Here is an 11763-nt window from a genome sequence, read left to right as displayed (position 1 = left end):
CTGAAGTGGCACGCAGTGGACAAAGCAGACACTTATCGTGACTTGCTGAGGGCGACCGAGCATAGTAGCTGCAAGTGCCAGGAGAACTCGCGGCGCTCTCAGAGGAAGTGCTCAGAAAAGTCGGAGGCCATGGCTGTTTCCAGAGAGGCATCATCTTTTCAGAACAAGATCCGGGAGTTGGAGGCAGACAAGAGAATAAGGGACACTGAGCTAACATTTCTTAAGCAGAACAAGCAGTCTGCAGAGAAACAGCATGAATTGCGTCTCAAAGACCTGGAGCTCAGATTGGACCGATCAGAAAGTCAAAACAAAACCTTGCAGAACTACGTAGATTACCTCAAAAACTCATTTGATGAGGTATTTACATAATCGAGGTTTGGATTGTCATATTTTCTAAAATGATTAGTTTAAGGTTTTCTGAGTTTTGTCTTTGGCACTGTATATTGGCCTAATGTAGTTATCTATGACACTACATTACTAGACTGTTTATAATTTATACCCATTTATTTTTTATAGCACTGAGTCACTTGTAATTGTAGCCGACTTACCATACCAGCTCTGAAGTTCCCTTATACCGCAAGAGATTGCTCAACAAGTAGCATAGAATAATATTGTGTTCTTTTATATGTTCTGCCATGCATACCTTGAAGAGACAATGATGAGACACAGTGAAAGCCATAGAGACCTGTGCCTCTGAACCTTCTTACTGTTCTTAGCCCTAGCCTAGAAGATCCATCCCATCACTGGAGGGACTTGGAATGTGACGACCATGTCTGCTAGTGAGAAGACAGGAATCATAGCAGAGGACATGAGAAGGTACAAGCCGTCACTTGTTGGGCTGAAACATGTTGGCTACAGGCTGAGCATGTTAAACTGGCCAGTGTTTATCTAATTATCCGTCTTCAATTATCCACTGCAGTTTGACCAGAGCCCTATTAATAATGCAGCATTACCTGCTTCTACCACTCACGAGGACATAATAGTTGGATATTGAGAGGCAAAACATTTTTTGTTTTGAAATGTAGTTTTATCTCCAGAGGCCAAGCCTTTGGTGGAGATAGTCTAATTTAATAATGGTAATAATATAATGGTGACATAGTTGTTTGTCAAGTTTTTTTAAACGTGTTATTATGAGTTATTATGGTGTTTTTGATTTCTTTTGAAAGTATTATTGACTTTGGACCACTCTGAGATGCTGCAGTTCTGCAAATGCACATAAAAACAGAAAATATATAGAACTTGATTTCCATCAAATCCTAGTCTTGTTGCGCTGATCAGGGAAATGGTCAACGATGGCTATTTGAAGTGTTAAACACTGCATGCAGTAACACTGCTGCAGCTCCCCATATGTGTGCAATTTAGGTTTTTCAGTGTGACTATCCTAATGGCAGAACCCTGAACAGTGTTTGTGCCACGTTTGGTGCGGACTGGAGCAACTGTGGACCTTAACAACGTGTGGCCCCTGGGGGCCCCCTGGGGGCCCTGGCAGCAGTAAGCTGGGCTGTACCACATGGGCCTCAGGGGCCCCTGACACAGTAAGCTGGGTTGTAAAAAGTGGCCCCTGGTTTTTGACTATGTCAGACCCCTGAATAGAGTTTGTGCCAAGTTTGGTGCAGATCAGTGCAACGGTGTACCTTGACAACGTTTGGCGACTGAGGGCCCCTGACACGGACGCTTGGTGAGTCCATTCACCAATCACCACTGTGGCTGAGTGGTGTAGGACCAATTCAGTCACAACAAAACCATATAGAAGTGTATAAAATATTCATTGTCTTGTTAGAATTTGAAATGATGGAATAGATGTCCCTTAGATACATACAGTCCACATACAGTTTCACATTTAAACCAAGAGAAAATGTTTTGACATGGTGCTAACTAACAAGCTTTAACATTTATGAGTTTAACAGATGCATTGACTAATGATGCAATACGGGTCATTGAATGCAATAGACACGAGCAGAGCTAGAAGCTAATATGGCTATGTGACCACATATAATATAACATTTTATACCCCAGACAGACAACATGTTTAAACACAGTGCTCACTAACAAGCTATAAACACTATGTCTTGTTAAATAAAACCTAACCTGCACCTAATCGTAGCAATTTTTCAAAGATAGTGAAATAAGACATTAAAATATCATACTGACTAATCACACATATATCATACGTGTTTAGTAATGTTTTATAATTATATAATTTTTTTTGGTCTTTGTAGGACATTATTGTTTTTATACAGATTTTATTTTTTATGTTATTTTTTTATCAGTCAGTGCCAGCCCAATCGGATCCCCATAGACTTCCATTATGTCTTATTATCCATTATTATCTAATAAAGGCATGGCTTTTTGTGGATCCCATTTTGTATGTGCTTCATGAGCCAAGCCGTCTAGACTTGCCAAAAGAAATGACCCCCCCACAGTTTTTCTGTAAATATAGTATTGATGAATTCTTGTATAGTATTGTATGTCTTTATGTCTTGATGAATTGAATAAATAGGACCACAATGGAAACAAGCCCTCAGGGCCTTTTGTGTTATCCTTTTAGCATCATTGTATAACTGTACATCTGTACTTTTTGCAAACTGTTAAAGTATTCAATCAATCAATCAATTCACTTGTAGCTGAGTAATACATTTGACCAGGAGTATCTATACTTTGACTCATGTACTGGGGTTGAGTACTTTGTCCACCACTGTAAATAAGGTGCGCTCTGAGTTGTATAATTCTATTTGGACACATTGAAAATGCCTCTCAGCCAATCACAATGGTCAGAGGTCAGAACTAACTGTGATGTCACCACCAACATAAAAGAGAGACGCGAGGCACATTTACGAGATATAGGAGCGCTGAAGTGATTCATATTTACACCCAACTGAGATAAGGTGCTCTCTTTGCAGAGGGTTTTAAAATGACATACACATTTTAAGTTCAAACTTTTAAATTAACATTTTAAGTCAAAGGAACTTAAAAGTTGTATGTCAATTAAAACATCGGTAAACCGATACCGACAATGGCGACATCAAGCCCCTGTGTTGTGATCAGCGACGAGGACCAAGGTTACGACCTGGACCTGTTCTGCATACCAAAGCACTACGCTTCTGACCTGGAGAGGGTGTATATACCTCACGGACTCATCTTGGACAGGACAGAGAGGCTGGCCAGAGAGATCATGAAGGATATGGGCGGTCACCATATTGTGGCCCTCTGTGTGCTGAAGGGGGGTTACAAGTTCTTTGCAGACCTGTTGGCTTACATGGAGGCCCTGAACGGTGACAGTGACTACTCAGTGCCAATGACAGTGGAATTCATCCGCCTCATGAGCTACTGTAATGACCAGTCTACCGGTGAGATCAAAGTGATCAGAGGTGATGACCTGCCTACGCTGACAGGGAAGAACGTCCTGATTGTGGAGGACATTGTCGACACAGGCAAGGCGATGAAGACATTATTAGAGCTTCTCAAACAACACAATCCCCAAATTGTTAAAGTAGCAAGTTTGCTGGTGAAGAGAACACCCAGGAGTGTCGGATACAGACCAGACTTTGTAGGATTTGAGGTCCCCGACAGATTTGTGGTGGGATACGGGCTAGACTACAATGAGTACTTTAGAGATCTAAAACATATCTGCGTCATTAGTGAGACAGGAAAAGAGAAGTACAAGGTATGAAAAGCTCTTAGTGACTTTGATCAATGTATCATTTCATTCCTTCCAACAATTCTTCCAGGTCAGATCTCAGATCTGGACTTGGCTCAAGTCTTTATCTCGTACTACATTTGGCTGCAGGCTGTGATATCAGTCATCTATGTTGTTTGTGACGTATCTATGACATCTGGGCAAGGTTTTGACAGCCCCATTGACTTCATTTATGAAATTAAAATGTGATTTTTTTTGCCAGACCCAAGGGGTCGGCCTACATGAGGCTTTGTCGGTCGGTCTGTCCCTCTTTTCCTGTCCTGTCCCTCTTTTCCTCTGCACACACGTCATGCGAAGTCCGGACATTCAGATTTCAACCACTAGGGGTCTGGCGTTATCAGGTCTCCTGGTTCCCTTGTTTTCAAAACGTATACAACAAGACTTGGATTTCATGTGGCCAGTCTATGACGCCAGTCGTCTTTGATGTATCTGATGTTACGTATGACTCCATATTTGGGTAAGGTTTCATCCTGATTTTACTGCCATTCACTTCCTCTTTAGACGGCTTGGCTAGCTGGTTATGGCAGGCAGTCAAACGGTTATAGGGCATAGCAGTGGCGGCCATTTTCTGGTTCCACTGAAAAAAGGCCAATGCATTTTTCCCATAGAGATTTCCAAAAATATTTATATCAATTATTTTAAGCCTAGAATCAAGCCATCCAGGGTCCTGGTGATTCATGACCATAGAACATTTGATTCTTGTGAACAAAAAAAAGTATATATGATATGATATACTATATTTAATAACTTATTATTAACTTACTTTACTTTTTATTTTACAAAATCAAATGTTTTATAGTCATGATTCACCAGGACCCTGGATGGCTTGATTCTAGGCTTAAAATAATTGATATAAATATTTTTGGAAATCTCTATGGGAAAATTGTCTTTTTCTGAGTGGAAACAGAAAATGGCCGCCACTGCTATGTCCTATAAGTTAAATATATTGATGATGCACCGTGTCTCAATCTAGACAATCCGAGCCCCCTTGACTTCCATTATAATTTTTAAGTTAAATATTAGAATAGGTATAGAACACAATGTGAAAACAAATTTGTGGGGTTCTACAGTAGCCTTTTTTTAGTGCACAACAATAGTGGAGGTACCTCTGTGGACTACTGGCAGTGTGAAGTGCAACAATGAATTTGGTGCTGATCGGTCCATCGATTTTACGAGATGGCTTTGGAAACACAGAACTCACAGACAACACAGACCCTCCTCTAGCTGGGTCTGTCTCCAATAGCAGTGGTTCTCACCCTTATCAGGCCGTGACCCCCCCAAATAATCATATTTGAGTTGAGGCATTACATTTAGTTTGACTTGGTTCCACAGATGAATGTTGTGAAAATAGCAGATCAGCTATTTTCACAATTCTCTCTGTCTTATATTATTTAACAATTTAGCCCATGTTTGACCAGTTTTTATAGTATAGTTTGCTGATTACTTTTGATGCAGCAATGGTCTTTTTTTTCTTCTTTTTTTTTTGTCTGAAAGGTCCTTAAATTGTCACTTCACTGTCATCTGGGGACCCCCCCCCAAATCATGTGGGGACTCCCTGGGGGTCCCGACCCACAGGTTGAGAACCACTGTCCTATAGAGTCAGGCCGTACTGAATTTAACCGGGTGCACCTCATCCCTTGAGAGTGCACTGCTGTCGTTGCTTGAAATCCTAAACTGAGCTTTGCCCACCAACAATCGGCAGCAGATAATGTATATTTTTCACTTTTTAAGATGGATAAGTGTTAAGGGATAGGATGAATGCCCATTTTCTGTGGCCAGCTGAAAAAGTAAGAGAACCGTGCATCTTTGACGAGAAATGGTGTGTTTACACGGGGCTGCATGAGAAGTAGCCGATGCGATTGGAATGTTTCACAAATCGTGTGTGTTTACAAACGATTGGACATGCAATCATAATGAATATAAAAAATGTTGTGACCTGTTGAAAGTTTAAAAAAAAACGTAAATGGCTGGCAGTGGGCAAACACAGCCAGAAATCAATCTGGCAGTGAATGAGTTATTTAAAGAACCTGCAGTATGAGAATGAGAATGTGATCATTAAATTGATGTTGAAGTTTGAAGCTTATTATTGTGGTGTGGCTCTGCAGGTGTCTAGCCGTCTAGAAGAGGGTCTGCGGGTCTGTACGTCTGGTTCTGTGTCCGGAGCTTATAAGTTGCCTTATAAATAGTTAATTGATCACAAAATATGTACTAATATAGTTTATTAGCTATATTAAGTAAAGGTAAAACTGTCTCTGCTGCCAACTCCTCCTACTATTTTCTAGTCAGCCACCTACTACAAGCACCGAGGCATCATTCAGACTGACAGGCATCTACATCTGGCTTTGTTCTGGCCTTCCAACAAGGGAAACACAAATGAACACAAATCAAATTAAATTAAAAAAAGTGTTTAAGAATCAAGACAAGAGGGATTTATTTGTCGCTCATGCAGGTACAAACAACAAAATGTTGGTGGGACACACAACAATACGATATAATAACATAATAATAACAAAGTGAAAACATACTCTCCTCCATGCCTTCGGCCTGGCGGAGACAATAAATGTAATAATAATAATAATAATAATAATAATAATAATAATAATAATAATAATAATAATAATCAATACTATAATTTAAGTCTCTGTGTGATCAATGTGGTTCTCTAAAGATATATCTATAATATGAAGTCTGTGTCTGTGCCCACTTTTTGCCCATATATGGAAGATCCCCAAACTCTCCCAAGTTGGTGTGTCATACATGACTGATGTATGACACGCCAGATATTTCTATATTTGGAGACATTGCCTCTCAGCCAATCACAATGCGAGGTTGCTGTCACTGCTAGTATAAAACAGAGTGGTCGTTACAGAACCTGCAGCGTTTTCAAAGACATCCAGACTGTTCTGCAGAATTTCCAACCAACGACCAGCTAGCCAAGCCGACCTTGAAGCCCAAGAGTACATAAGCATCCAGCGCAATCTAAAAGATCTGTCCTTGGCGTAGCTAGCATATACTCAACTGTTGGGTCATAGCGAAGCACCTTATCGGGAGGCTAACCAGCAGCTAACCAGATCAAAATGGCGAGTGCCATATATGATGTCTCCAGTCTGTTGAACAAAATGACCTCAAGCGACAAGGACTTCAGGTACATGGCAACCAATGACCTGATGTCTGAGCTGCAGAAGGATACAGTCACACTGGACGACGACGGTGAGAAGAAGGTGGTGAAGATGATTCTGAAGTTGTTGGAGGATAACAATGGAGAAGTCCAAAACCTGGCTGTTAAATGCCTGGGCCCTCTGGTGAGCAAGGTGAAGGAGTACCAGGTTGAGACCATTGTGGACACGCTGTGGACCAACATGTTGTCTGATAATGAGCAGCTCCGGGACATCTCGTCCTTCGGACTCAAAACCGTTATAGGAGAACTTCCTCCTGCTTCTGGTGGCTCCTCAGCGCTATCAGCCAGTGTTTGCAAAAAGATAACTGGCAAACTGACCAGTGCCATCACCAAACAGGAAGACTTGTCCGTTCAGCTTAAGGCGCTTGACATCATGGCCAACATGCTCTGCAGACAGGGGGGACTTTTGGTGAGTTATCATCCCTCAATCCTGAATTGTCTGCTTCCCCAGCTCACTTCTCCTCGCCTGGCTGTCAGAAAGAGGTCCATCACGGCCCTCGGTCACCTCGCAATGTCATGTGGGAACTCGGTGTTCATTGACCTAATCAAACACCTACTGTCTGAACTGGGACGCACACAGGATGCACTGAACATGTCAACTACCAGAACATACATCCAGTGTATGGCTGCTATCAGCAGACAGGCTGGACACCGCATAGGAGAACATCTGGAGAAGATCATTCCATTGGTGGTGAAGTTTTGTAACAACGACGATGATGAACTGAGAGAGTACTGCATTCTGGCCTTTGAGTCCTTCGTTACGAAGTGTCCTAAAGAGGTTTACCCTCACATTCCCACGGTGATTGAACTGTGTCTGCGCTACCTGACCTACGACCCCAACTACAACTATGACGAAGACGAGGATGACAACGCTATGGACACGGAACAGAACGATGAAGATTATCGAGGTAGTGACGAAGAATACAGTGATGATGATGACGTCAGTTGGAAGGTGCGTCGTGCATCGGCGAAGTGTCTGGACGGTGTCGTCTCAACCAGACAAGAGATGCTGCATGATTTCTATCGCTCTGTTTCTCCTGCACTCATCTCCTGCTTCAAGGAGAGAGAGGAGAACGTGAAGGCAGATGTGTTCCATGCGTATATCTCTCTGCTGACACAAACTGGAAAGGCTCAGAAGTGGATGTCGGATCCAGACACTATGGAGCAGGGAGATACACCTCTAAACCTGTTACAGAGTCAGGTTCCTATGATAGTGAAAGCTCTTCATAAGCAGTTAAAGGAGAAAAGTGTTAAGACGAGACACTGTTGTTTCAACTTGTTGACTGAACTGGTGAAGGTTCTGCCTGCAGCTGTGGTCCATCACATCCCAGTACTAATACCAGGTATAGTCTTCAGTCTGAATGATAAGCAGTCCAGTAGTTCTAACCTGAAGATTGATGCATTGTCGTGTTTGCATGGGATCCTGTGCTACAACCCCAACGCCTTCCACCCATACATCTCACACATCTGCAAAGACCTTGTCCCAGCCGTGGTGGCCTGCGTGGGGGACCCCTTCTATAAGATCACCTCCGAAGCCCTGCAGGTCACACAGCAGCTGGTCATGGTGATCAGACCTCTGGACAGCCAATATCCCGGGGGCTCAGAGAGTTTTGACCCCTCCCCCTACATTAATGACTTGTTCAGTTGTACAATTAGGCGCCTACGAGCCGCTGACATTCACCAGGAAGTTAATGAACGAGCCATTTCCTGTATGGGCCAGATCATATGTAACCTAGGGGACCATTTGCCCACTGAACTTCCTGGAACACTGATCATCTTTCTGGAACGACTCAAGCATGAAATGACACGACACACTACTGTTAAAGCATTGGCGCTGGTAGCAGGCTCTCCTCTGAACATCGACCTGCGTCCGATTCTTCGTGAAGCTGTTCCCATCCTTGCCTCATTCCTCGGCAAAGAGAGAACTCTCAAACTCTCCACATTGGCTACACTGGACACACTGCTGAAGAAATGTAGCCCCTCAGTGACGCCAGCCATGATAGATGTAGTGTTGGCTGAACTTTCTCCTCTCATATCAGACAATGACATGAACGTGTCTCAGATGGTGTTGATCTTCCTATCCACATTGGTGCAGACACACCCTTCCTCCATGGCTAAGCTCAGTCGAGGAATCCTCAACCAGCTCATATCACTGGTTCGTTCCCCACTGCTGCAAGGAGCAGCGCTGGCAGCCATGTTGGATTTCTACCAGGCTCTGGTGTGTTCAAATACAGTAGGTTTGAGTTTCAAGGACCTGCTGAAGATGCTAACAGCACCAGTCTACTCCCCCCACTCACAAACTGCGTTGCCTCACAAACAGGCCTACTCCACCATCGCTAAATGTGTGGCAGCACTCACCAGAGCCTGTCCCAACGAAGCACCTGCTATAGTGGGACAGTTCATAAAGGATGTGAAGAACAACCGCTCAACAGATTCTATCAGACTGTTAGCCTTGCTCTCATTGGGTGAAGTTGGACATCATGTGGACCTTAGTAGCCAACCAGAACTCAAGACTGTCATCATTGATGCTTTCTCCGCCACCAGTGAAGAGGTGAAGTCAGCAGCCTCGTATGCGTTGGGTTCGATCGCTGTTGGCAACCTGCCAGAGTACCTCCCCTTCATCCTTTCAGAGATCTCTAACCCCAAAAGACAGTATCTATTACTGCGCTCTCTAAAGGAGATAATAGGCTCCGCCTCACTTCAAGATCTGAAGCCCTATATAGAGTCAGTGTCGTCTCTGCTGCTGAAACACTGTGAGTGTCAGGAAGAAAGAACCAGAAATGTTGTTTCTCAATGTCTGGGAAAGTTAACTCTGATAGACCCTGAAACTCTACTGCCAAGGCTGAAGGGCAAGCTACTGTCAGGTTCGTCTTACGCCAGGAGCTCTGTGGTAGCAGCTGTCAAGTTCACCATCTCTGCTGATCCTCAGCCAATAGACCATGTACTGAAGAACTGTATAGGCGACTTCCTGAAGACCCTAGAAGACCCAGACCTAAATGTTCGGCGCATTGCCTTGGTAACATTCACCTCAGCAGCTCATAATAAGCCCAGTCTGATCCGAGAGCTGCTGGATTCAGTTTTACCCCATCTTTATACTGAAACCAAAGTCAGGAAAGAACTCGTCAGAGAGGTACAGATGGGACCATACAGACACACAGTAGATGATGGTTTGGATTTGAGGAAAGCAGCATTTGAGTGCATGTCCACTCTGTTGGAAGGATGTCATGACAAACTGGACATCTTCACCTTCCTCAACCATTTGGAGGACGGACTCAAAGACCACCATGACATCAAGATGTTGACGTTTCCCATGCTGACTCGTCTCTCGTCTCTGAATCCAAACGCCATTATCCAGAGACTGGACAAACTGGTAGAACCTCTACAAGCTATCTGCGCTACCAAGCTGAAGGCTGGCTCAGTGAAGCAGGATGCTGACAAACTGGATCAGTTGAAGCGAGGTGCGATGCAAGCTGTTGTCTCTCTACTCTCCATCCCAGAAGCAAAGAACTATCCTCTGATGTCACAGTTCCAGTCTCAGATTCGGTCCAATCGGGAGCTGGAGGCAATCTTTGACTCTGTCCAGAAAGACTCCAACCCGGCCATGGTGTCCATGGACACCAGCTAAGGTGACTACATTACCCATGGTGCAACAATGATGATACTGTGTAAACACATGCACACACTCTGTAGTACTGAACAAGACGTGGTGTAATAACGACACAGATTCCCTGTACATCTCTAACACCATGTTGATGACGACATATTGATGACAGATCATAAAAACGGATCTTAATCCTACAACTATAATTGAAATGACCTCCAAAAGTACGTCCGGGGTTGGTCAGCACACGATCACTCCACTTGCCTCCAAACTTGCCACAGTCTGTTGATCAGTGCTCTGGCTAATACTTAGGCTTCTTTCCCCGCCTTCAATGTACTTACATATTGTACAATTAATATAAAACTATATTCTAACATTTTTGCCACAGCAGCTTTCCTTCTTTTTGGCCGCACCAACCTTTTTTTTGGCCGCTAGGACCCCACCCTACTGCGCATCTCCATATATGGCCATATCAGTTGAATCACTGGTGCAACGTAGCTGTGATGTAGCCTAGATGTGAGGGCTGCGAAGCGACCCAAACCTCTCGTATTATTAATTCACAATGTGAAAAATATTCACACCAAAAAGATGGGGTCTTTGTATGGCTTACATGTGGATCTCGGACTTCACGTGGCTAGTCTATGATGTCAGTCATCTATGACCTACGATGCCATATTTCGGCAACGTTTCACCCCTATCCCACCGCCATTGACTTCCATAAAAAAACATGTATCTAAAGCATATATTATCTATAGGAAAAATAGAAATCTGGCGATGATCGGTCCATTGTTTGCAAGATTAACCACTGAAAGTCAAGACACTCAGACTGACACTCTTGTAGATGGGCCGGAACCTTGGAACCTTGGAACCTCCACCCAATTTATTTCGTTTTCTAAATGGTCAATCTCCATTTTTCCCCCCCTTTTTTTTTCTCCACCAGGCCCAAAAATCCTGGTAGGTGTTGATGTTTTCGCCCCTGTCCATGTGTGTGCGTGTGTAGCTAATCTCGGGCACCGTTGGACCAATCCACGTGAAACTTTGCACGCACACTCCCAGAATAGGCGCCAAGGAAAAACCTCCACCCCAAGATTTCTTTCGAATCTCTGTAACAGACCACTTTACATTTTGGCCTATAAACTCTTGAACCACAGGTCTTACATGTACTTTTTATTTTCTCCAGATTTTAGTTTTAGGCAGGGTTTGTGGACAAATCCGCTTTTTAGTTTCCTGGGTCTGCCCAAAGTAATTAAAAATAAGGTACGGTCATCTACGTCATTTTCGCTATCC

General features: G+C 43.5%; 2 protein-coding genes across 2 annotated transcripts; both read left to right on the top strand.

Moving 5' to 3' along the window:
- Positions 1–3013: 3013 nt before the first annotated feature.
- On the top strand, positions 3014–3670 carry LOC308089804 (hypoxanthine-guanine phosphoribosyltransferase-like; the record flags this gene model as incomplete). Its single annotated transcript, XM_080434731.1, has 1 exon — positions 3014–3670. The coding sequence occupies one exon, from the start codon at positions 3014–3016 to the stop codon at positions 3668–3670; it is 657 nt and encodes a 218-aa protein (XP_080290857.1).
- A 3104-nt stretch (positions 3671–6774) lies between these two features.
- LOC308089794 (cullin-associated NEDD8-dissociated protein 1-like) lies at positions 6775–10500 on the top strand (the record flags this gene model as incomplete). Its single annotated transcript, XM_080434720.1, has 1 exon — positions 6775–10500. The coding sequence occupies one exon, from the start codon at positions 6775–6777 to the stop codon at positions 10498–10500; it is 3726 nt and encodes a 1241-aa protein (XP_080290846.1).
- Between the last annotated feature and the right edge of the window lie 1263 nt (positions 10501–11763).

This window comes from Gymnoscopelus braueri (genome assembly GCF_963280865.1).
Source record: "Gymnoscopelus braueri genome assembly, chromosome: 8".
NCBI classification, from domain to species: domain Eukaryota; kingdom Metazoa; phylum Chordata; class Actinopteri; order Myctophiformes; family Myctophidae; genus Gymnoscopelus; species Gymnoscopelus braueri.
The sequence above is the reverse complement of the archived record's forward strand: the minus strand, read 5'-3'. Positions and strand labels throughout refer to the sequence as shown.